At 41.1% G+C, this 27401-nt stretch overlaps 1 protein-coding gene across 6 annotated transcripts in view; it reads left to right on the top strand.

The window, feature by feature from the left end:
• The window catches only part of tspan9a (tetraspanin 9a), a 184704-nt gene extending 159592 nt beyond the window's left edge, over positions 1 to 25112 (top strand). For all 6 annotated transcript variants that reach the window (XM_067503093.1, XM_067503092.1, XM_067503090.1 and 3 more), the window contains 6 exons: positions 5163 to 5354; positions 8341 to 8415; positions 15043 to 15144; positions 15465 to 15596; positions 16654 to 16737; positions 19669 to 25112. In XM_067503093.1, coding sequence (XP_067359194.1) covers positions 5163 to 5354; positions 8341 to 8415; positions 15043 to 15144; positions 15465 to 15596; positions 16654 to 16737; positions 19669 to 19740 — 657 coding nt within the window. In that variant the 3' untranslated portion in view covers positions 19741 to 25112. The remainder of the gene's footprint in view (positions 1 to 5162; positions 5355 to 8340; positions 8416 to 15042; positions 15145 to 15464; positions 15597 to 16653; positions 16738 to 19668) is intronic.
• Positions 25113 to 27401: the final 2289 nt, after the last annotated feature.

Raw genomic sequence — 27401 nt, 5'->3', positions numbered from 1 at the left:
AAAATGTTAATTTAAAGTTGTTGAACACCCATGTTTAAACAGAATGATGAACATCACCCCATCTTTACTTAGGGGCGCTGTTTTGTACCCAATAATCATACTGACCTGTTGCCAATTAACCTCATTAGTTGGGAGATGTTCCACAAGTGTTTTTGTTTTTATTTACACTACACAACTTTTCCAGTCCAGACAGTCCACAAAAAACAATTTAATTCCTCATATTTAATTTTTACTTTTTGAAAACATTTCTAACTGAAAAAGTCCTGGTGACACAAACACTGAGACATAGTGTCCACCAGTGTCACTATGGTTTTGGCTTTGTTTGCTTAAGTGTGACGATTATGGAGGATAAATACAGTAAAAGTACTTGCTTTTCATGAAAAGAAAAATCCTCTTTGACAAACAAGCAAATGACTCCTTTTCTCTGACTGTGTACCTCAAAGAGGACCTTATTTCACTGGCTGGGTGCAAAATACAAACAACATGTCTTTACTTTTAGGCTTTTTCCCTCCTGTTTGATGCTTTATTATGTTGTTGTTCTGTAATTCTGTTTCGGTCTCCCAGTTGGCAGGCTATTTAGTTCTTATATGGTAACATGAATCACAGGCTCACAGGATCACATGGCGAGAAATGAAATATTTTCCTTTATTAGAGGTGAATATCCTCCGTCTTCATTTTCAGTGTAAAATCAATGCTGGAAAAAGATGTGTGCTGCAAGAAAAAAATAACTTTTTTTTTTACCAATAAAAAACTGAGTTGGAGTGAAGGGTAGAGGGGGCCCTAAAGTGATAAAGTGACTCCATTGTCAAGCGGTGCAGTCAGGTTGGCCTTTTCCCAAATTTTATGGTTTACCGTGTTGCAGTGGTACAAGTGCTTTCTAATTACTTAAGCAAAAGGTTAGTTTTCAGCACGACACAGCAGATGTCTGCAGAAGATTATTATCTCTGTGTACAAGACAGATACTTTGTCAAACAATTATTTACTCCCATGTGTAAAATTGTTAGTGAACCAAAAGATGCATCTTCCAACTCATATTCCCAGTGCTCTTACAATCTCTCTCACACACACACACACACACACACACACACACACTGCTCAGACCCTCCAACACACTCATTCACATCAACATTGGGCTCTTGTGATGAGGGCAGCCGCAGAAATTGGCAGTAATTTGACAAAAGCTGTCATTCTCAAAGATAGGACATAGGACATTTGATCGCTGAGAGTGTCAAAAGGTCCCCAGTGTCCACACACACACACACAAAAACACAGAGAGAGAGAGAGAGAGAGAGAGATGGGGTTTTGTCACTAAAACAATTACTGCAACAACTGATAATTCTTCAGAGTAGCCACTTGGATGAAGGGCTTCTCCTTTTTCCTTCTCTGTCTTAGGCTCAGTCTCTGTTTTACGTACATCCTTGTGTCTGATCTTTCTGGCTTTAATACTTTTTCCTACTCTTTCACTCACCTTATTATTGACCTCCTTCACCTCTCCTTCTTTTTTGGAAAGCTGCCTTACAGTTGCTTCACACAGTGATATTGCAATTATTTTCACCCTGGGCTTGTTACAGGGGCCCAAACAGTTGTGCTACATTCATCTAGCTAGAGTCACATCTCACATCTTCCAATTTCCTCCACCAGAAAGTTGATGATGCTCTGGTCTTCTGTCCTCTCTGCTGGGCTCCTTTTGTCACTTCTTCAACAAATGACATTTAGACACCAGACTCCATTCTGTCTTTCCACAGAGGTGCTCTCAAAATATTGCCTAACACATATGAAAAGGTCACATATTCTCTCAGCCTGCTCATACTCTTTTTTTTTAATTCATTTAAAAAAATCATCTTCTTATCAAGCAGAGCCCATCATCCCCTACCCTCAGTCAAAAGTGGTGTTAACTTTTTGAACTCGATTCCCAGTTAAGAGCAGCCTTGTTTTTTTAATTCAGACTGCAAAGCCTTTTTTTATCATCATGGCTGGAAGATATGTTCCTATCAGCTTCAAACATGAAAGTAACCTTCAAAGTGCTAAATACGGAGGAAGCATGTCTGCACTGCGCCTGTGCATTTGCACAAGACAAAACAGAATATCTACAAGACAAAATAGCTAAGTTGTGTTGACAGTAATACATAATTGAAAATTGAGAGCGCTAAACTAGACTCTGTCCCTTACTGAAGCTTGTCAGAACTTAAATAGTAGTGGACTTGACAAGCTGTGATGTATCTTTATCTTGCAAAGTTGCATGTAGCAAGGTATCAAGACAACAGTGAATGCAGAGTAAAAGCGCTCAGCATTTCTGTTACAAGTAGGATCACAGTGGGTGAAGTTGCTTAGATTCCTTCCAGAGAATAATCTTACATATTTAAAGGTTAGAAATACTGTGGGGACATTTGTATTGAGTGACTAGCAGATCACATAAAACTTGTAAGCACCAGCCTTAGATCTGCCATTGCATCAGTCTATGTATTAAGTTGCATCTTTCAGACCACAAGCGAGTTCAAATGTGATTAACCGTTGTTTTTGTATTCCTACATCCTGAAACAATATGGTAATAGGATAATTTATTACTCCAGCCCCAATTTTAATCATAACCCTGCAGCATCCACCGCTTTAAATAATGTAATAACAATAACTGCCTTAATAGTAAGCCTCCTTTGCCACTGTTTACAAACGTCTCTAGTATTTGGGGATTCCTTGATCCTTCTCTGCAGATGGGATATTGAAACGTGACTATTCCACCAATTAAAAGAAGATAAAGAGCTCAGCAGAGGGACTTGAGATCAAGCTCAGTCGCACACGGCAAGGTCAGATTACCAACGAGATCAGAGCTTATGCTGAGGGTATTTCCTGTGACACAGACACAAAGGCCTGATGACAATGTGTTGTTGTCGGCATCGCCGTAGTAGTAGTGATGGTGGGGGAATCGGGGCAGAGATTAGACCATGTTCCTGGTAGGTACAGTACAGTACAAAGACAGATTGAGTGGGGGCTGGGTGGTTTCATAGACACTTAAGAGAGTGGCACAGTTGGACAAGCTCCCTTCACTGGGCATTAAACACAATTAGGTGAAGGCACTATATCCCTCCCCACCTGGAGCCTTACTCCACTCACACTAGCTGTAAATCCACCCTTTCTATCTGGCCTGTTAAACTTACTGTTCCTTACGCTCTGTATAATCTGTATTATCTGGCCTTCTGAGGCCTGTCAGCTGTGATTCCATATATATATTAGCCACTCTGCATAAAGGACGTGACCTTTACCAGGGTTTTCAGTCTGCGTATTCATTCTCTAATTTTTAATCAGGAACACACAAAGGGCCAGCGGGTGACTCCTAGCCAATACAGTTGCCTCTAAATTATTTAGACAATAGATGATTGAAAGTCTTCCAATGAAGCACTGCACCTCTCTCTCTTTCTTTTCTCTCTGTCTCTGTCTCTCAGGGGTGGCTTCAGCCAACACTCATTCGTTCTAGGTGAAATCCAATGTGACTTTCCTTCATCCACACGTCACTAAACAAGGGTCCTCCTCTCAGAGACTGATGTTGAGTTCTCGTCCTCGACCTTCATAGCTGCACTAAGACTTAGTTAGACCTGCAGACAATCAGTAGAGTAATGTGAGCTCTCTACATAGAGTCCTGATTCTTCCTCTCTGTCCTCACTTTTAATTTTATCTACTTCTCCCTTAGTCCTCAGGAGAGCACGTGTGTCACTCAACCATCTGCGTGTGATGCTGTATACATACTGGAGCCTCTCATGGGGTTGCTTGAACTCCATTCCTGTATCCACAGACCCTCATTAGGCCCAGGCTATCTTTTACCACTTCATGAGGCTTGCGTTTGAATCCTCAAAGCTACTCTTCAACATCATCACCTAGCATCACTGTGAGCCACGTTTGAGTTCAGTGGACTGGAAATGGGCTTTAAGTCACTTTGTTGGCCTGTGGTGCGACACGGCCAATCAACAGACTTGGCCATTAGTCAAACTGAAGCTTGTGTGTTATAGAGGCTGGAAGTGCAGCACATTTCCAGGTTTATTATCAGTGTCGCTATTTGTCAGTTAAACATTGGCAGTTGAGGAAAACTAGCACTGCGTGTGGTAGATTAATTGCTTTATTGTGGATGAGAAAAAGCAAGCAGTTAGGACTCATCTATAACACCTAACTGATCAGGACTACTGTACGTATGTGTGATACTGTGTATGAGTGCGTTCCCTTGTGTTTGTTTGCATGCACAGCAGGTTTGTTGTACATATTGCTGACAGGCATTAAAGTGTTCTGGAGCAGTGGTGCGAAGATGAGAAAGGAGGGGGGCGAGCGGTTGGGAATTGATGGGAAGAAAGGGCAGCGGTGCGATGATTTACCACATTGCACTACCATATTTTACCTCATTTGGGGTTTTGTTTTATTCATAGCGAGATCGCCCTGGGTATTTCATTCGATTTGGTGCAGGCAAAAGTGTCACCACTGTAGATCCTAGCATATATTTCACCATGCGGTGGGCATGTTGTATTGCCCTTATCTCTGACAGGAGGACCAACACATCACTGGGCAGGACGCTCCACTCCACCAATTAGAGACATAACAAACACTTTCTTGTACTATGGATGGATTCACATTTCTGTCCTCACACACGTTAACAGGGGTCTGGCGCTGTGACAGAGTGGGATTAGGGAATTGCTCCCTCTAGGTAAAGTTCAAATACACTGCAGGTGGTGTGGAAAGTTTACATTGTAGGCGATGGCAGTAATTACATCTCTGTTTGTTCAGGATTTAATGTAATCAGTTCAAATGTGCAAAACCATCAAGGCCCAAGTCCATTTTTTTTTCTCTAATCTTTTTCAAAGCTGTTATATTGGCTTATTATAGTTGTAATTGGTCTAAACCCTCTTGTTTTTTGAGCAGTGTTTGGCAATGCATGACAGTGTGGGTAATTCCCCATGCAGATAGAGGGGAATTGAGCCTGTTGCACTGGGCTTTTTTGAGTTGGGGTTTGTTTAATCTAGAGGTAATCTTAGTGTGCAGATTACTGCATTATAATTCAGTACGTCTTTCGTTATGAGTGACGTTTTCAGGGTAAGAGCTGAAGCTTGATTGTTTCTATAGCTAAGCCTGAAAAGACTCCGTTTGTTTTCTCACATTGTCATCTGTCTTCTGTTTCACCTTTGCAGTTATGTGGCTGTGGGCTCCTCGGCGTGGGCATCTGGCTGTCTGTGTCTCAGGGCAGCTTCGCCACCTTCTCACCCTCATTCCCCTCACTGTCGGCTGCCAACATGGTCATCGGCATCGGCACCATCGTCATGGTAACGGGCTTTCTCGGTTGCCTGGGTGCCATCAAGGAGAACAAGTGCCTGCTTCTGAGCGTGAGCTAAATCTACATACCTATGCAGTATCTCTTTTTACATAAGAGGCCCGCGCACACACACACACACCCAGATTACTACCCATGTATAACAGCAAATACTGCTCCTTTTGAAAATTTGTTTTCTTACATGTCCCCACATCACTCATGCAAACACTGACAGAAATGTTTAATAGCAAAAATGTCAGTGCACTCAACACACTCAACACTGTAATAACTTACAGAACTAGTTTGCGAGCAATTTGTTTCACACAACACCTTCTCAGGGTTCACTCATTAATGATATGCAACAGGTGTTTAGTGTTCCTGTCAGTCACAAGGACTAATTGCAAATCACATATCATAGATCACTTTTAATATATTATTTTGCAATTGGCTGAGTTCTTGTGACTGACAGGAACACTACACACCTGTTGTAAATATTATTAGTGAGCGAGCCTGAAGCAGCTGTTATGTGAAACTCATTCACAGACTAGTTTATGTACGATTATTGATAAACTTAAGATCTAAAAGTCCATTGAGTGCACTGGAATTTTTGCTATTCAGTATTTTGTGCTTTGCTGCTCCAGATCTGCACCTTGGACTGGTGAGTGCACAGCTCTTTGAACATGAACGTTATTTTTTGACTTTCAGAAAATTCTTGAGGAGAAAGCCTCTCATATATGTATCTGTACTCCCACACACACTAGTCACAAGCTGACAAGAACTCAGTAGCGTATTTGTATTTGTGGTCCAAATGGAACCAGAGGTGACAACTGACAGGAAGAGTTCGGTCTGCATTGTATCAAACCTCAGGGGCTCACAGAGGAAAATTAGAGCTGAGCAGTGGGAGTCTCCCTTTGCGCAAATGAACACCAACGCATTCATGTATTTTCCATGGCTTTTGGATACAGCCCAGTGAAAGAGCTGTCAGTCAGGGGGCCTTTTGTGTCACACATGTGTTAATATTACCATATGTGCATAGCACCATTCAGGTACTTGATATTTTTCAGCTTAATATTTGACAATGTTCTGCTATTCTTTACAAACACTACAATATCTTGACATTGTTAAATACAGGACTCCAATCAATGGAAAAAGATTTACATGGATCAGCCGCAGAAAAATAAAAACTTTCATCTTTAGAAACTTTGAATGAGAAGTGTAGTTGGGACTTTGGTACTTAACATCACAAACATCTCAATCCCTTGAAGCTCTTGCATCAGTCAAAAGCCCCACCAAATCCTCAGTGTTCGACACGGCTCCCTTCACCTGCCTAACAACTGTGAAGCAGAGAGGAAGAGAGCAAAGTACACGAAGGGAGTGGAGGAGTGAGAAAGACTAGAATGGGAGGAAAAACAGAACTTAAAGGAAAATGTTGAAGTTCGGATGGTTATTAACCCTGTTGCTACGTGTGTGGGGGCATTTTACACATCCACAATAATACTGTTAATGCAGAGATTTTAGGCACTGCTGTTTTTTTTTTTCCTCGACTGTCTGTCTATCCCGGAAGGTGGGGAAGTGCAGGACCTGAAAACAGATCTGAGCATCTACCCTCACACATTATGTCTGAAGTTGAAGGTGTCTGCGGACGCCTCTCTCTGGATTAGAAGTATTTAAAGCTTAGACATCCTCAGCAGCAAACTCTCTCTCCTTTTTTTTTTTTTTTTGCTTTGAAAAATTGTTTACTGAGACAAATTAAAAAAGTAAATAAATAAAATACCGATACCTCTGCAATTCTTAAAACCTTGAAAGTCTAAACTTCGAACAAATGAGAACATACACCCACAAAGCTGTGAATGTATATGGGTACCTGAACACATATTTTCATACACAGTACTGCAAATGTATTGCACAGTACAGTACAGTACAGTACAATACAAACAGTCTTCCTTGTTTAAAAACCACAAAAGATGAATACGAAGCACAACAGTCAGACACTAAACAACCCACATTCTCAACCAACAAAAAACTGTCATAACTACAGGATTTCATTTGGGCCTTGACACAAATATTAGCCCAGCCCGCTCCCTGCCAAATGAGTTTGGAATCCATGGGGTTTTCTCAAATCTAGGTTCGATTGCCTCCTCCCATGTTGTGCACAAGAGCTGGGTAAATATCGAGCTAAAGGGGAGTCAAGTAGGGAGAGGAGAAGAGTAGATGAGATGCAAGGCTGTGTTAGGAGGTATTAGACCTCTCATATATTCACAAGCCCTGCAGCACTTAGTTTCTCCTTTTTATTTTTTACTCCCCCTTCTCCATCATCTCTGTTTTCTTTTTGGTCAAACCTTTTCAATTGTTTTGAGTGTGTGATGTGTTTTCTATTATTCTAATTTTGTTCCCTGTAAGCTTGGTTTTGAACTGTCTAAAATAAATCAATATTGCAGAAATGCACCTTTTTTTTTGTTTTCTAGTTGTGAATTAAATGAAATGATTGATACCACTCTCATACCTGTACAGTAAATATGAAGCTACAGCCAGCAGCCTGTTAGATTACCATAAATCCTGGAAATGGGGAAACTGCTAACCTGGCTCTGCCAGAATGTAACAGGCCCCCTTCCCCAGGAACTCCTCTCAGGCTTTTTATTAAGAGGTTAAATCTAAATTACTGGTTGCTTTGATTTTTGTAATAATATTAAAAAGAATAATAATAATAATAATAATAATAATAAAAGAAAGTCATCAACCTAAATTGTCTGATCATGTTGGTTTCCAAGCACAGAATAGCATAGAGGGAGTTACACATTCCGACATTGTACTTGGAGTATAAATGAAATGCACTATAAATCATTGATGCATAATTTATCAACTGCATAAAAATGGTCATGTACTGTATGTAATCTGTTGGTCATGTAGTGGCTGGTAATCTCACATCTTCAGATATAAAAGTGACTACAGTAAATCTGTGATAGCTCAGATTTATACTTTTTTACCTGTATGATAAGGAAAATTTAAAAGCTTGGCAGAGCGATTGTTGAAACAAGACTCTCCTTCTCTCTCTCTGACAGTTCTTCATTGTCCTGCTGATAATTCTCCTGGCAGAGCTGATCTTGCTCACCCTGTTCTTTGTGTACTCAGATAAGGTAAGTTCATTTTCCTTTCCGTGTTATTTACAAACGCTAAGCAAGCAGACATCTCATCTTGTTCCTGTTAACATTTTCTTCATGTAGTCGAACACTTCACTCATTATCCATAGTGTGTACACAAAATACAAGAGCTGTAAGCCACACATTAGAGGGTGAAAGCTAGCATACAGGACCTCCAACAACTGCACAAAGCAATAAAAGGTGTGGTAAACATATCCATGCTTCCGGTGGTTCTTCTGAGCAACTCTTGTTGTGGAGGTTGAATGTCTTCATTCTACCATTAAACCAGCTGTCAAAGGTTAGTCCACAAAACGCAGCCCAATCCCCACCAGTTGGTCCCAAGCACATTTCCCATGACCCCTGAGGGGGCCCAATTTGGATCTATATCTGTGTGGTGACAACTGATGCTGATATGAAAAGCTCTGGAGATTATTCACATCCATGAGCAGGCTAGATCCTTTTCCATTTTTAATAAAATCACACTGCAAATGCAGCAGATGACAAATGTCCTGTGCAGGACAAGCAATGCAGTCTTCTACATTCAAGGACACAGTGTTGATAGATCCATCTGCTTATATATTCAGTCTCAATATCGCCCAGCCCCTAGGACGTTAGCTAATTCTCCCTCTTAGTTCTAAGGTTATTGCTGAAACGTAGTCTTTTAGGCAGATAAAGGAATTCATTTAGCAGCCAATCCATTCTCAGATTTGGATCAGGTCTCACAGGCACACCCTGTCAGGAGTAAATATGTCTGTTGCCTTATCTCCAAAGCATTATGGGCTTAACTTTTGGGGAGGGGGGCTCCCTGATCCCTCCTGTGGAATTTAAATAGAGAGTCTCTTCACTTCATAGTGGAGGCTGCTTCCCATCACCTGTACAGTCAGGAAAAGAGAGCCAAGTATAGCTGAGGATTTTCATAAATGACAAATCGAATGAGTCTTCATTGGTTTCCAGTTCCAGTGAATGTCAACTGTACTGTGCTTTATGTTTGTCCCATCTTGCCAAATTACGCCGAAACTGCAATAATGCTCATCACTACCAAATATATTTCCTCAATATATTGGTCTTCAAATGTCATCGAAGCAAAGCCATTACAGCAAATGATATGTTATTGGAGTTGGCATTTTCAGACTACCTCCAAATAAGCTGTGCTGAAAATCTGAGGAAATTGCATGAGGCTATTATCCACACATCATTATAAGTTCAAGCATGCAAGGATTACATGAAGGACAATTGGTGTCCATCACACAAGGCCTTCAGATATTGCTTTTGTTTATTTTATTTTTTTTCCTCTTGGCATGCTTCCCTACAGTGAGATCTGGTATGCTGTGCGAGGCTTTCCTCATCCTCTGCTACAGGCTGTGATCAGAGGAATCACTAATTCACTTCTTCTATTTGATCTCCTAATCACAGGGCATTTATTAACAAGTCTAGAAGACATACAGTAGTTGGCAGCTTTTAAACGTGTATCGACAACGGCCTGCAAAACAGATATTTTAGTCTTTCAAACAGGTCATCTTTAAGTCATGAGTGATGCTTCTGTGAACCGTGATCCTTACGGGTGACAAGCCGTCAATGAGAGGCGGTGAAGGAATATACAGTAACTGGTTTTGCTGCAGGGACAATTTTTCCCTGCTTTCATTTATCCACTCGGTCTCCCCCGTTGCTTCTGCATTTCCAGCAGTTTAATCCTGCTTAAGAGGTAGTGCTTTTTATCCTTAATGGGGAATTTCTCTCATGTTCTTGCCTCCAGGTATGGCTTATGTGTAGGTACCCTCTCTTTGCCTCCACAGCCCAGTAGGGTTAAGCTCTCTTATTAAATGCCATGCATAGGCTGTAGTATAATAAAGGCTGGCCCTGCAGTTAACAACCAGCTGACTACAGCAGATGGCTGGGCTACAAACCAGATTACAGGCATCCGTCATTTATGCCGTGACCTCATTGTGCTGCCGTCGACCCATTGTGCCAAGCAGAACACTGGTGAAGGTTTATTAGCTCAGAATGCGGAAGCAGAACCTGTCGAGCAAAGGATGGAAGCACCCAAGCATGTAGGAAGAACGGGGAGGGGGGACAGGAGTAGGGGAAGGTATGGAAAGAAAACAGGTGGACACAACTGAGCGAGAACAGAGGAGGTGTGATATGAAAGTCAAGCATGGGGACAATGCGTAATGTGTTATTAGGGTTAGGGAGAGGTACACAAACAGGCTAGAGGGAGGATCCAAAGAGGACAGAAGTGAGGCCAGGTGTCATTTTATGGTTTTAGAAAAAGTATGAGGAGAAAGGCAGTGACATGACAGAGAAGGGAAGGTTAGCTAAATTAAGACTAGAGCAAGCCAGGCTTAGGCTGATGGATCATACTAACGACCCGACAAACCAGCACATATATGTGCCATGTGCCATGTGTTTCATTCGTGCACTGGCAGAATTATGTTCAATCACTGGCTGGGCTTTGCTTTTCTGTGGACCAATTACAAGAGTAGTAGTGGGGGTCTTCCCCTCGCTTTGTCGCGTGCCCTGGCCTCAGGCTTCTTGGCACTAGGCTTCCAGAGCAACTGAGGGAATTAAGTGTCCTGTTTAATGCTGTGCTGTTAGGGACCTCTGGCTCTGATGCTGTTTTTCTCCACATCATTTATTACACTTTCAGGCAGTTAGTGGACGCACTTGTCTGAAGCTGCACAATGAGAGCAACAGTGAAATACTGTTAGCTTCGGTTCTCGGGGTCCTAAGCATCAAAGGATTAAACCATTAAAGCCATTTTGCCCTGACAGTGTATATGTGACCTCACTAATGATCATGTAAGAGAGGATACGAATACTAACCAAGAGGTACAATAGAGTGAATGTAACATGTTATATGTGCAAAAAGATGTGGTTTGTTGACCTGAGTTTATCGTAGAAGAGTTCACAGCTGATGATAGAAGATGGGGTGGAATTGTTTAGTGCTTGAGCTATGAAATAACACTTTCAAAACTGTTGTACAGCTGACCAGAAATATGAGTTATTTCCCGTAAAAAAAAAAAAAAAGAAGCTGTTAAATAAGTGACAATACATTCTGGATTGTGTAGCAGTTTCAGACTTCGTAGGGTGAGTCATGTTTCACAGACAGAAGATGAGGGGGAGGATAAGGTGTGTAGCAAAGAAAAGAGAACTTGGAGTAGTCCTACAAAGTGGGTCTCTACAGTGTATACGGTTTCCACTTACTTCATACAACAATCATCCAAATATATACCGGAATTAACTTCAAAATAACTTCAATGTAACCAACAATCTGTCCAAATAAGTCATCACAATTCAGACTGTCCAGCACCAAACTAGCCAGTGGACAAATGTACTGTAGTAATTAGAAAGATCTTGGAGAATTTAGCAACTAAAGCCACTGTTTTTTCTTTTTTTTTAAAGAGCAAATCAGAGTTGCATGTGAACGTTCTTCGAGTGACTAAGGCAACTTATACCTAACGCAATAATGCTTAGGTCTGTGTGGCAAAAAAACATTAGTTACTGCAGGTTTAGTTAAGAGGTTGTTCAGGTGGAAGTTTCTGTTCTTTTGGTCTTTTAATTGCCCTTTTATTTTTATCTGGCTATATTCTCACACACTATACAGTATGCACAATTTGTCTTATTTCACAGTTTGGCTTCTTTAATAGCGGTAATAGATTTACTGAACCACCGCTGTATTCTGTAGATTATTTTTAATACTGTGAAATAGTACTGCAGAGACTTTGATTCATTCGAAATTAAAAACTGTAACAACATTTCAAGATTGTAATTGCTCAAAGTGATAAATAGTAGTTGAGTAAAAGTGAATAAACCTTGTACCCAATACACTAATTGCTCTTCTATACACCCAACACACCACACACTCTAAAGAAGCGTCGCTTTCTCGTGTTATGTGAGCAACTCTAAATTCTTTACCACATTCCCCAAACGGCCTCCTGAGACACTGTTGTTAGCCAGCTGTCTGAGGCGAAACTAATGAGAAAGAAATACAAGAGAATCAACTCTGGTTTACAACTTACATGGCTCTAAATTTGTTCATCCACAGCAGAATTTGTCACCTGCGTAGCAGAGGTGTGATCTTTGCTGTCAGAAGTATTGGATTTGTCTTGCATATTAAAAATTGAAAACCAGATGAAAACATTTTTGAAAACAGGAGCAGTCAGCTCGGTCGAGGCTGTGTACCCTGGTAATGAGCAAACGGTGTCGCTCCATGTCTGTACAATGACACGTGCCGGTGAATCTGGTCCCAAAGGTGCATACGTGTCACCAATTCTGGGGCCTAATTCTGACAGGAGAGACTCCTCACACTGGATATATTAATTTATTTGTGCTGGCATATGTTTGGAAATCTTTGGTAAACTTCACAATTTGGTAATTTCACTCTGCAACATCTCAAGTGACAGGTGAGACAATCCACCGCCCACTCTCTGTTTTCCACTGCTCTGCATGGTGAAAGACAAGACATACAATTTGCATAAAAAGCATATGGCTGCACTCCTCTCTGTTTTCTCTCGTTTTGGTATCCACACTGTCTGAACTCTTTAGATTTCTGTGATGACTTACCGAGCGTGGACTCAGTCAGCTCTTACAAAACCGCCAGCCTATCTATGTAATGAGAAGTATGAGCTGTGTCTCAGGCCTTTGTCAATAAGCCTCACATGAGCCATTGCACTGGCACAAGGCAGCATACTTGTAGAGAAAACGTATCATGAGTTAACTGTTGCCAGTGTCAGTCTTTTATGTATCAGCAGTTTCCGGTTGCCGAAACATGAGCTTCAATCGAGTTAGTTTTCCTTATCAGGCAAAAATAGGCTAATGCAACAAAGATGTGTTTTCATCTGCTCCCTTAGCAAAGAGAAATGGGTCAGAGTGTTGCTTGATCAAATCCCTGTTTGTTCTGCAGTCATTTGTCTGCCTCTAGTTAGTGGTAAATCTGGATCATTAAGTTTCATTTCAGGCTGTAACTAAGACTTCCACACATGAAATGGAAGATGCGCACCGGCTTATTGTAGACTCGGATGATGATTTTTATTGTAGTAGGGGTGCCCTTGCTTTCTAGTGACTGTGCGAGGAGTTCGTAATGAGCGAGTAGCGTCACATATAGCCTAGACGACGAGGAGAAGATAGAGGATAGAAACAAAGCACAAGGCAGAGATTGATGATGCTCCTCTTCATCTCATTTTCCTGCACAACGATGGATTTGGCAGGGCCTGCAGCCCAAGGTGCAATACACAGATCTGCTACTCTGTATCAGCAAAGTTGCAGAGCAAGAAAGAAGAATGGGAGTTAAGATGATGGTAATCGTATTTCAAAGATTTCAGAGGATGTTTTAAATGAGTTTTGCATGTTTAATGATTATTAAAGCTCTTTATTGCCAGGGAAACTTTAATTACCCAGTAGAAAATCAGTTTGACTTTTATGTTTAATTCTGCAAATAGTTTTCTTTTCCCTTGCAGCTCAAACAACAAGGGTTTGAGGCTTTTTCTTCCCTGCGATAGATGGCTGAACCACTTAATTTAAATGTGTGTAAAAGTGTAATCTAGTTTTCTTTATGATCAAAAGGTTTCATTCTTATATTCAGTGCAGCAAACAGAGGACAGGTCCTTACTGAGTAGCACCAGCAGTTAGTCATGTGACATTAAACCAGTGTTTCCTTTTACAAAAGGAGGCTCACACTATGCACTGGGCTGCTTTTCCTGCTGCTGTTATTCATTTAATTTATTTACACTAAGGGATTTACCGAGCAGCCTCCAAACAATGTGCAGCTGAACACGAATCCTCCCACTGAGTAAAAAAAAAAAAAAAAGGAGAACAGCTGATATCACCTTGTTTTGTCAGGCAGTGACAGACATGAGACCACTTTGTGCATTGTGTGCAGATTTTCTTTAATTCTCTGGCATAGTCTGAGGCCTTAAGCTGAATTAAAACAAGTATATTCCTTTTGTGGGGATATAACTTGTATTGCCTGTGATGCTGCACAGCGTGACTGAGGCAGTGCATGTCATTTTTCCTGTAATAATTACCCCATATCTGAAGCGCCTCTCAATCTGTCCTTGCAATTAGCAAATCCCCATGGGCAAAGTGAACTGCAGGAGAACTAAAGCTCTGATTTTGTATCTCATTAACACACCCAATGAGATATTAATCTCCATCAGACATGGGACAACCCTGAGCACATTGTTGGGGTTCAGTCAAGAGGAAATCCTCTGCTGAAGGGCATGTTGAAGCTGTGTGTGTGGGGACGATGCAACACATGACAAGCGTCAGATCTCCAGTCATCATGCCGTAGTAGCAGGGCTATTTTAAGCTGGCAACAAATCTAATTGTTGCTAAGTATTAGCTGTATACGTAGTTTTTTAAATCATGATTGTCCAGTTAACTGCAAAGGACTTTATGATCAATGGTCATGTGCAATCCTCTGAAGAAACTAAAAGAAGCTGTCGACTGCACACCAGGGACACGGTATTAAAATCCGACTGAAGAAGACACTGTTAAGGCACATTATCACTGTTTTGTTTGTTTAAAATGCTCAAACACTCACGCGTCAACTGTTCACTCCACTATGATGGAAAACCCATTAAAACCCACGTGTCTAACTAGGACTGGTGTTGTCCTTTTTTCTCTCCAGGTGAGTGAGAACGCCAAGCAGGATCTAAAGGACGGGCTGGCTCTCTACAACTCTGAAAACAATATAGGCCTGCGAAATGCCTGGAACATCATCCAGGCAGAGGTAGGCACACTTCACGCCGTGCATTACATAAACTTTTACAAACCATAGCATTAATATTCAATCACAGCACTACAAGTGATCCATAAATGCAAAGTTTCGCTCAACTATTTCAGCTAATGTATTTCCTGGCTTGTTGCTGTGGCATTAATGCAACATTAAAAGTAAAAACTGGCTGTTAAAGTATTTTCCAGTCCATTATCAAAGCCCTTCTCAGTAAAAGTCTAATTATAATACTTGTTACATTGAAGTTACATTAGTTTGAGGTCTCTCAGGACTGACCATTAACTAATCCAGTGTCTGTGTGTGTGTGGCTTTCACAGTGGAAGTGCTGCGGTGTGATAGCGTACACCGACTGGCATGAGGCCCTGAAGGAAAAAGTAGTTCCTGACCGCTGCTGCCAGGAGCATTACCAGAACTGTGGGCGAAACTCCACCAACATGTTCTGGAACAGAGTGAGTTCACATTGGCTCTTTGTTTGCACACAAGCAACTAAAGAAATTTGGAATGAAATGCAAAACTACTACCAAAAAAGTGGTTCTTTCAAATCACTTTCAGTCAGAGTGAGTTGTCAAGGGAATTGTACATGTTTTGGCCCAATGGGCCCATTTTTTATTGGAGCTTTATGGATATAACACTAGTGGACCCAGTGTGTTTGTCCATACAACCTTGTTGATTCAAGTCATGTTTAAATATGTAGGTGGTTTTATGTAATTATATTGATTTAAGATACCATGACTGATATTAACACAGGATTCAAATGGGACATAAAATCATAGAGCTTAAGTTTAGTCTTAGTCCATCTGTTCAGTAGTCTGTGTGAGTTTAAAGCAAATTCAATTTACTCCTGGATTTTTTTTCCATTTTTCACGAGACAAAAACTTTTTGTCTTCCCTTTCTAAAATCTTGCAACACAGTGTTCATCAGTCTGCCCCCATTACAGGTCTAATATGCTATTGGTCTGACATGTGGTTTGTTAGCAGGTCCAAAGTAGAGGATTAAAAGCTGTAAAATTAAATGTTTAATTAAATGTTTAATAAAATTAAAGTAGTCAGACAGTGAGCAGGCACACAGGGAAAGCACAGCATTAAAAGCTTGTGTGCAATCCTTCCCAGAGGAGATGGCCACACACTACATGGTGTGTAGACTTCTATGCTGCCTCAGCAGTCCCATTCAAGAACAGCCACCAGTTTTCAGCTGAAACCCCCTCCCTGCTAGCGATTGATCTGAATGTAGGCTACCCAGGTGGGAATACATTTAAGATTTAGTGCTGACGTACGGCCTATACGTCTGCATAAAAATGTCATCACTTATAGATAATTCACTTTCTTTAACACCTCACCTTGTAGTCAATTTACCGCAGAGTATGGCTCTTTCTTTCTGTAAGAGAATGAACTGATGATTGGATTTTTTTTTTAGGTGACCAAACAGGCAACTGAAGTGGCACGGCTCCCCTTCCAAACTGAAAATGGACTTTTAGCAGTATCTTGACAAGCTTTTGTTCCATTTCAGGGCTGCTTTGAGAAAGTGGAAGAATGGCTGGATGAAAACAAGCACCTGCTGGGAACCATAGGCATGGTCATCTTGGTAGTGCAGGTAGGAGGCTTAGTGAAACTTTATTCTTTCCTTCTTTATTCTTTGCTTCTCTTCCATTCATTTTTCACTTCCCATTTCATCTGTTGCTTTGTGTGTGGGTGTATTTGTATGTGTCTGCCTCTTCTGGCACTATGTTAGAAAAAAAGAAAAAAAGAAATAAAACATGCCTCCAGTGGCCTCTGTGCCACAATTGTCTACTCAGAAACGTATGAGGCCTGTACTCAGTGGGCGTTCTGGGCACCCACACGTCTTGAAATATTAAAGTGATTGTCTTCTGCACCTTACCCTGTCTGGGAGAATCAAAGCCACCTGCCTTTGTGCCTAGCTGTGGTCATCTATAAGGAGCCATCAGAAAGCAGGAGAGCAGATGCTAAATATAAAGGAGCAGGTATGGAGATGCAGATTATAGAGAGGAGTTATCCATCTGTTGATAGTTTCTTATTTTGTCCTGAACTGTTCTATAAATCTATCCCTCTTTATACAGGTTGGCTTTTTAAGTTTGAGTTCTAACATTTTCAGGCTGATTTAAAATAAAGCCATTCTTTTCATCGGGTTTGCACTAAATTATTTGCTAGACTGTTTTTGCCATCTGTGTTCATTCGTCTCAGCCAGTAAACTAGAGGCACACATGTTAGCTGTAGATAGTTAGCAATATATGCACTAGGTATTTGAGCATGTGTGCAAAATGCGCCTGTGCATTGTTTGTGTGACAGCTCTGAATGGCTGAACTCAAAACTAATTACAGTCCCAGTGCTTTCTCTAACCTCCTTCACTCTCTGTACATTTGATTTGACAAATTGAGTCTCGCAAGCTCTGAACTTTTTGTTGAAGTTGCAACATTTGTAGCTTGTTCAGACACATTTGTTTGATGCACAACCCCAGTGGGCAGCAGTAATCAGAACCAGAAACAATCACCTAAACTAACTAAAGAGTTTACACAAGTGAATGATTGCCTGTGTGCATGTGCCAATAGACTGACAGACTGTCCGTGGTGCATAGATGGACGGATGTGCCACTTCGCACTGGCTGGAATAAAATGTTTTTGCTTTGTATGCACTCATTCTTGGATCTAAAATTCACTTCACGGTCAGTCAGAAGCACACCTTGGTCCCTGGGTCAGACTCTTTAACAATAGCTTTCTGTGCAGCATCTTATACCAAAGTTCATTTAATCTCTAGCGCCTACTTAACATGTCTGACTACACTTGCCTTCTAATTCTAATACTTCAATTCCTAAGGTGCAGAGCACATACAAATAAGAGGCAGCTCTGTATGTGAGTCTGTTCAGGCTACAACATGTCCATCATCTACAGCACTTCACTTCTTCCCTTTAACTTTTCATGCTCTCAGTATCCCTCCTTGCTTCATTTTCTCTGCCCTCCATAGCCTCACCGTGACTGTGCCCGTGCAAGACAAGCCTTGGCTTTGCTAGTCTGTGAATTCACGGTTCACTGAGAGTGAAGCGGCACCACTGTACGATCTATGTGTAGAGTTTGCACATGTCTAATGTTCTTAGAGAGAAGATGTTACTTGAGCAGTAGTTTAAAGTCTAAGCCAAGCTGAGCATTGTGATGAGCCACATTCACTATTTATTTATGACAAGATCATGCTCTCATGTTTCATACTCCTGTGCAACTATTCTATCTCAGTCTTTTCTCTGTCTGACATAGTCTATTTAATTTCTGTCCATTTCTGACCCATACACACACACACACACACACACACACACACACACACACACAGAGTATGCACATGTAGAACACTGTCAAATATTGGCCATGTTTGGAAAGCCCTAATTAAACCGTACAACACAAGCTTGGCTGACATTAATATTAATTCTATCTCTCTCTCTCTGCATATACACACATACACACTCATGTGAGGTGGGAAGGCAGAGAAATAGACCTTGAGCTGTCAGATTAGCAGACTTGAAGGCAAGGTGGAGAAAACAGAGAGGAGCATCATGAAAAGCCGATGCCCCACAAGCATGTTATATAATATCCGGAGGCACAGAGAACTGGCTTATGAATGACTTAGAGAAGCAACATATATGACAGACTTTGGCAAAAGCCTTTATGCATGTCTCCATCCACAGTGGTTTCACAAATCTCTCCTGCATTACCATATTCTTAAGAGATGACTGCTGATTGAGCTATAGAGAGTCCTGTAAGAGTGAATGTCACGCTGTCTAATGCAGACTGAGTGAAGGAGGCAGTTAAAACCTTTCTGTTAATGTCAGAGCTGCACGGAGTAACTTAACACAGATAATCGGGTTGGTTTTGAAGCAGTTTCTATTTCTATTTTTTTTTTTTTACTTGGATGTTTACCTCAAACTGACCCTTTTGCGATTTGATCAGCAGCATAGGGTGGCGTTTCACGGAAGCAGCTCTGTGAATTAGGTTTAAACTGAATGAGCAGCTGTCCCAAGCTAATCTCATAGTGTAGGAATCCCCAGTGGAGCCTGTTTTGCAGGATGACCAGATTGTCTTTTTAATAGACTGTGCACCATACAGTACTTTGCTGTTTCCCTGCCATCCAAACCTTGCCAGATAATGGTTTTAGGATCAGCCTTGTGACTGTGTTTGATGTGAAAGTAAAAGGGGTAATGGAAACTTCAAAGAGATAGCTGGCTACTTTGATTCAGTGGCATCTCAAATTAACTTCATTGACTTAATGCTTGTGCACACTGTACAATTTTTCCAACACAAAGTTTCCAGAGCTCGCGTTTGAAGGCCGTCGGAGAAAAGGAGTGAACCAAAATGTGCTTGTTCTTCAACATTGGATTTATTGTGCATCAAATAACAAACAAGCCAAAGGCATCAACATCAAAAACATCACACAAAAAAAACTCATATGCACACATATACTCCACAAAACAGACACATACATGAACGCAGACAAATTTACTGTCTCCTTTTGCTTTCCTTCACAGCTGCTGGGCATGGCGTTCTCCATGACGCTGTTCCACCACATCCACAGAACGGGGAAGAAGTATGACGCCTAGCTTTGAGGGGAGGCACCCAATGGAGAGGAGCCCCACTGCCTGATGGGATTAGACTCTTATTTAAGCATCCCTGCTTCCCCCGCTCACTTTACAACCTCTTTAGAGCATCCTTTGCCACCCTTATTCCCAGACCTTCTGTACAGATTCAAGCTGTGTTCCCTGCTCTGTTTTGCTCTCTCCTCTCACCATTCATATTGCCAAAGAGTAACATGACTAGAAGAGAAGGGACATCGACTTTTGGCAAGGAAGAGAATCCCACTGGTTGTCGCTCTTTTTTTTTCTTTTGTCAATTTTTGCTTGGACTAACAATTTGCTGGAAGGATGGACAGTCTCTGAGACTATTAAGACTGTACTAATGCCCCCGCTCTGAGGCAAAGAACATATGAAACTGATAACACCCTCCATCTTGGGTGGAGTTATTTTCCCCCTCATGTTGAATAACATCAACTCCCCTTGTAAATGACAAAGTTCCAACATGGCATGCTAGTTTTTTACTTCACCAATTTACCTATGTTGTTGATAAGTCAATTTTCTTTTTCTTTTGTGAGTCTGCTGTCAATGCTCCTGTAGAATGTAAGTGTCAAACAGATCGGCGCAGTGAGCTGTCAGACATGCAGTGTTTGTGTGTGTTGGGGGGGTTGGGTTTGACATGACATTGCTGTGGGGGGGCACAGACGTGTTGGAATGGTGTTTAATGTAATCCATGATTCATATTTTTTCATCTGGGTATAGATATTTGGGGAAAGTGAGTGTGACGTGGAAATGACACGTAAGCTCGAAGACTCGTCAGTGGATTTATTTTATAACGGTATCCTCTGATTATTAAATTGTAATGCACAAATCTGCCCGTGAACACATACACGTGTTGTACTGCCGAGCAGCAGCAGTCTTCCCATTCCCTACGAGACCATACAAATGGTGTAAAATGGTTTTTTATTAGGGCTCCACCGTGAGTGTCAAATGAAGAGATCTGTGGCGATGAAGTTCCACCTTCGAGAATACAACCTGAATTGGGTGTGTTGCTTTGTGGGTGTGTTTTATTACATTGTCCATGCTGCAGAGGAATGGCACACAGAAACCCAGAGAAGCAAGGCATGGGGGCAAAAACAGAGCAGCCATGTTGTCTCACTGCAGCCATCAATTATGTTAGTGGAGGCGACTAGAGCCTTTCACTTCTACACTTTCGATCCATCCGCTCGCTCGGCCCTGCTTATTCTTTCTCTTTTTTGCGGTCAACTCCCCGTGCCTCCATCTTTCTTTTTTCAACCCAATCTCTTTCCACATGTCAGGAACCAATGAGCTTCCCGATGCAAACGTACACACATTTCTGCTGACGTTACTGCTTATTACATAGTTACACCTCTGGTTTGAAGCTTCTCCAATTTTACATAAGCTTTCTTTTCTCACACCCAGCAAAAAAAAAAAAAAAGGGGGGGAGGGGGTACCAAGAGTGTAGGCAGATCAAAGCTAAGGAAGATACAGTAGGTATGGTTACATGCCCTGTAGGACTGGTCTGTTTATGTCTGTTTACTGCTGATTCGCTGCAGGAGGCCTGACCATCAGCCTGCTTAAAGAAAATGCCCTCTAGTGTGCCTGCTCTGTGCTTCAACATTTCTGAGTATACGTGATAAGGACTAGCTTATTCCTATTGGTTCATCATGGTGTAGTAATGGTCAGATATCATCAGTTATGACAAAGCAGTCAGTCCAACAACAGGTTGTAAACATGCCGTGAATTAAGACCAGAATGCTAACACTCAAAATGTCATTAATCCCTTATTCGATACACATTACAGCAAATATTACAGGTCAAAGCTAAAGAAAAAAAGTCAGTCTGTAAATTCTAATGGAGGCTTTAACGGTTTGCTTGATGATTTTACGCTTTACCTTTGTTTTCCCTTCCAAATGAGTTTGGCCGACATGTGGGACTGTTTAAATGTTTTATGATCCACTGCCTGCATTTGTTGATCATCAGATTTAACTGCCATGATGCTTGTGTTTGTGTTAGTTTTTCTGTACGAGTGTTGTTTTGCCTTCAATCACCAGTGAGTAATAATACACAACAATGTCATTTTCAGTCCACACAGATGCAGCAGCAGGTGTGAGGAGAAGTAAACATTTCAATTTAAGAAGTATGCTGATTACAAGGCCCTTCATACCCGTAGAAGTGTTGCCAATTGTCCTGCCAGATTACGCCTCCAGTTAGGTTGAAGTTAGGTGGAGCGATGTTTGAAAATGCATGTCACCAAACTCTGGACTACTGTAATGCTGATAAAGCTGTGAAGTGCTCTGCCTAACAGCTGCAACAAAACCACAGGGAAGTGTGGAAAATGTCAATCAGGAACAGTCATTACATAGACCAGTTTAGAAATTTGTTCAAATTGTGCAACATTAGTGAAGATGTGTAGGTGGACAATAGATAGATGACTTAACTTCAAACAGCCTGTAAAACTGTATCTCGTCCATGTTTTTTGCCTTTTTTGTGCAGATTTTTCGGTTAGGAATATCCAAAATCCAAGCTTTCCTGATCCCTTCCCAAATATAAGTTTCATCTAAATCTGCCACCACAATATCAGCAGGTCTAAAACCAGGCTCTGTATTTCTTGCCCCTATCAGACGTCTTTGTAAAAATACTGCCACATTCACAGACAGATCATCATTTTTTTGCTGCTGTTGGAAATGGAGTAGTGAAATATTGGGACCAGAGGGCATTTATTGAGAGGACAATAGATCAGTGAAGTCATTCAGGTGAGGTTAGAAATAGAGTCATTGGCAGCTGGATTTGGCGTGAATCATTTCACTAAAGCTTCTTTCACTTATGAATTCCGGACATTCTCTGGAGTTGTCGTTTCACACACGTAACAGGCAGCAGGAGATTATTAGAGTCAGAAGTGTCCTCGTGGGAGAACATCCGCTTGATTTCAGTGAGGGGTGGTGTCTGGCCAGGGCGTACATGAAAGTATCCTGTGGGACACTAATCCAAACCATAAGTCCCAAAAAATAAAAATAAAAACCCTCAAGGCTCAACACCCTGGCAATATTACCTTTTCACACGCTTTACATGTTCCCGACAATTCGGGACACATGACAGCTCCCGATGTACATTGCAGGCACAAGTGTTCACATCTCTTCTGCTTGGCTGCCTCCACAAACTCTCTACCCATCCCTTACATACTGCCTCTCTCTCTCCAGACACCCATGGCTACAGTACTTGACTGCATTGATGCTCAAAATACAGCTGTGCTCTTTAGATACAGCTGCGATGTGTAGATATAGCAAACGGGAGACATTACAGATGGAATAGTAATAGCAGTTCTGTAAATCCAACTGCGCTGTTTACCTACTGTGGGCAAGAAACGCAAGATAAATAATTTGTGTTTCTCCATCTTGCTTTGACTGGTATAGAGTTTAAATGCAGATGTCAAAGAAAACATGACAATAAAACAAATCCCACATCATGCTTCAGATTCCCAGCCTTTACCTCTGTACCTGCCCCTGACTGTGCTGACATTTTCTCCTCCATATTAACTTCCTTTGAGCTTTACTACTGTCACCTACAGTAGTTTCCATGTCAGAGAGCATGTTCCTTCATGTTTTTAGGAATACTTGGATAGATGCCATTTTAACACAAGCTATTTATTATCGCTGTCTGTTATTTTTTTTACATTGTTGTTTTAATTCTTTGTTCCTTCAACAATAGCAATTGATGCAGTCTTTTTCATTCATTTATGACGGAGGCTAATTGTTGCTCATTGAAAACACTTGACACAATTAAGCATTTGTTTCTCAGAGGATTAGTCTTTACGGTATTCCTCTGCAAGGTTAAAAAACGCCTTTCTGTCTTAACATTGCTACAGGCAGTTAAAGCAATTAGAGTGGGGGAAAAATGTGGCATCGAGCATCGGTTGAAGCCCCAAAAGAGACATACTGCACGCTTGTCTTCGTGCCTTTCTGTATTAAAATCTACTTTAATTAAATTAGGACATGCTAGTATAATTTGCAATATATAATTTACAGCTGCCAGTTTAAGGCCTATTATGTATTTTTAGAGCATGAACTACTAGATGACAATACAACACAGAGTTCATGTTACTATATATCAGCTATACGTCAGCCGCGGATGTAAGTATGCTCATTTTACAATACTGACTTACTCTTTTACTAATCACATTTACATCGATAGTTTAATTGCCATTTTCTGATAACATGCTAGCCCCGCGCTCTTTTGTGCACTTACACCCACATTTCATCCGTCTCCTCGCGTTTCATAGTTTTTATGCCGGTTTTTACAGATGTGTAAATGTTATGTAAATTTGTGTTTGTCATTTTACTTTTCCTATTTTATTTAACTGCATTTGCATCTTGTAGTAAGACCCATTTTTCCTTATGTTTTTATGTGTATGTAAAGACAATAAAGTATTCATGGAAGCCCTCCCCAATAAGCCACAGCTGTGGAAGAAAAAATGGTGTAGCTGGGCTTCAACTGCTGTGACAATTTCTCGAATGAGGAGACTTTTATTTTTAATACAATTTTGCCACCTTCAACATATTGCTTCTGTTATATTCTCCTTACCTTTCCCTGTGCTGAAACTGAATATCTGAGTAGTGGAAATGGTGTGTTTGATGTTGTGTTCTGCTGGGTGGCACTATCTGATTACCTGCCAGCCTTGTCCTGTGGAGTTTTCTGCTACATGTGAAAGCACTCTGAATATCTATACTAAGTGGTGCACTACCGTCTCTTTATTATCTAAATCAACTAGTTTTTAAATAAAGGAAAGAGTGTCACAAAAATCCCATGACTTTCATGTTTAACAACTCTATACCCTTGTTTTTAATGCCACTGACAAATATATATGGACAGAATTTAAATAATGTTTAATGCTGAAATTTTTGAGAGGTTGGGAGACTTTGCACGACATGAAGAGCAAGTTAAAGCTGCAGCACTGCAGATCCTATAAAGTGCTTTACTGCCTCGAAACTGCCTTCATTTAAAAATAAAAGCAAAATCTAAGGGACTGTTGTCCTAAAGACACTTAGATGAGCTAATGGTAGTCAGTCAGGCGAACAGAGGATTTCTTCCACAGAACAACAACAAAAGGGAGATGATGAAAGTGGGAACCATCGCCAATTGTCACATGTTACTACAGCACGGAACGAGCTGCGGAGTAATTTGTACAGAGCTTTATCACCATTTTTAACCTAATTGTTCCGACCCGTGTATGATAGTGATTGGAGTTTATTGTGCCATTCCATCCTAGCTTTTATTTTTATTACTGTTACTTCTATGCAAAATATGACCTATTTTAGCCTTTGTATAGATTATTTTGTATGACTAACATGTACTGAAATAAAGTAAACACAATCAACCATGAATACTTTATTTCCTGGTAGTTTTTACAGCATTTAACATTTTCCCCCTAATCCTCAGCAGAACTCATTTCATTAACCTGAATTGGGAATGGTTTCATTTTAATGAGACAGTTTCATTTGTCCACACAGCATTGTTCAGCTTGTTAACTTACAATGGAAGTGATTTGCAGGTTGTTCCAGCTGTGATCTGTTCCCAGTGCCTGTGTTTCCCAGGGTAAACTCTGGATAGCTGTCTTTTAAACTGCGACTTTTTGTTCTTTATCCTACTGTTCTGACATGACTTCAGATTAAAAAACCAGCAGGACAAGCACTGCTGCATGCTTACTGTAGCTTCACACTAGCTGCAGTAAGCCTAAAAGATCTGAATGTACTGTTTGAAGTAAATTAGATTTTAAACAAATGCAGTTATGAGAATCTGTACAAAATCTGTTTTCACATGAAAGGAAAATAATTATTTTTAAGGGAACAGTGAGATCATTGTTAAACAGACATAGCCACAGAATTTAATTAATTGTACAACTTCTGTCCTGTTGGATAGATTTGCCAAATCTGAAGTAATTCCCTTGGGGAATTCCCAGATGTGAGGTCAAAGTTACCTTGATCTTCAAAATGTAATCAGTTTATCGTTGGGGTCCAAGTGGATGTTGTCTGTCAAATTTGAAGAAGTTTCCTAAGGGCATTCTTGAAATATCGTGTTTACAAGAATCTGACAGACACCCAAAAAACGTAACGATTGTGGCTACTGCTGCCCCCAGCGCTGTGGCAGGAAAGAAAACAAAAAAAAAACAAACCGGCAGTGGGTTTCCTATAAGCTAAGAGTGTCTTCATGTGAAAGAGGTAGAATTGTTAAAAAGAAGCAACCTTGACTGAGGCTCAAATTAAGTACTGAAAAATAGTATTTATAGTTCTTTAACATGTGGCACACACACTGTCCGATGTAGGTTGTGTTTGAAATGCTTTGAAAACACCGAATGCACAAATTCACCAAAAACTTTGGTGTTAGCACGCTACGTAGCAATGTATAATCTCTGCAACAGACACACACACACACACACACACACACACACACACACACACACACACACACACACACACCTACAGCCTTTCTTTAAAACATCTGGTTATGTGCAGGCTGCTGATGATACATGTACATCGCAAAGAAAAAACACAGTGATATACCTGCTGTTTGGGGTTCTGAATCAACACACATCATGTAGAAATCAGAGCTAGTAGAGATTCCTTTATACAGTTATATTAATTATGTAATGTGATTTAACTCTGCGACATATCTTTCTATAATTCCTCTGGTCACTTTGAAATATGATCTTTGCCAGTCAGTTGTTCTTTTTCTTACATTCGCTCGGTGTTACACTATGGATTCACTTCGGCGCAACCAACTACGGAAGCTATGCTCTCCTCTTATCGTCACGGCCGACTGCCCCTTCTAACTTATTCTAGCTTCCTACCCATGCGCTATGGAAAGCTCCCTCAGCATGTTCTAGGCAGGTGTAAACTTGCTAAACAATTCATAGACGACCCATAAAAGAGCGCGTCAAACGCACAGCAGGACCTGTATGACGGTAAGAAGCTTCCTCCAGCCCAGACACCAGCTACAGCCGGGGATGGCTGTAGCTCATTGGTAAGGCAGTTGACCATGGACAACAGGGTCAGTGGTTCGATCCCTGCTCCTGGCTACATGTTGAAGTGTCGTTGGGAAGCACACACCTTGGGCAAGAGACACTGAACCCCAAGTTGCTCCTGGTGGGACAGGTGAGCACCTTGCATGGCAGCCACCGCCAGTGTGTGAGTGTGTGTGAGTGTGTGTGTTAATGGGAATCAACATTGTAAAGCGCTTTGGATAAAAGCAACTATTTATCATTTACTAAGCAACTTTTACCAGCAGTACCAGCCTGCTTAAAAGCGTTACTGGCTTAGTCTTTTCCCCACAAAAATTTCCCACCAAAGGTTAGTCAAAACTTGAAATTCAGGTTTCAAGGCTCTGGTCAAGTGATGGGGCTGGCAGTCTTAGGCGACAACCTGGCTAAACCTTACAGGTTAAGAGGGCTGTGCATTAACCTGTGCAAGTGGTGTGCAGAAGGCAGACGTTATGGATGCCACTTACAACCAGTCTTTTTGGTCAAGCTTTGGCAAAAAAATAAACTCCCTCTTATCAGATCTCATTAACAGAGGGGAGGATCGCTCCATTCACAGGATGTCTCACCAGATTTCAGCGGGGGATGGTTGTGTTGTTCAGACTCCACCTCCTAGGTCTTTCGACGATAGTCATATCTG

This window comes from Channa argus, chromosome 4, assembly GCF_033026475.1.
Source record: "Channa argus isolate prfri chromosome 4, Channa argus male v1.0, whole genome shotgun sequence".
NCBI lineage: Eukaryota > Metazoa > Chordata > Actinopteri > Anabantiformes > Channidae > Channa > Channa argus.
The sequence above is the reverse complement of the archived record's forward strand: the minus strand, read 5'-3'. Positions and strand labels throughout refer to the sequence as shown.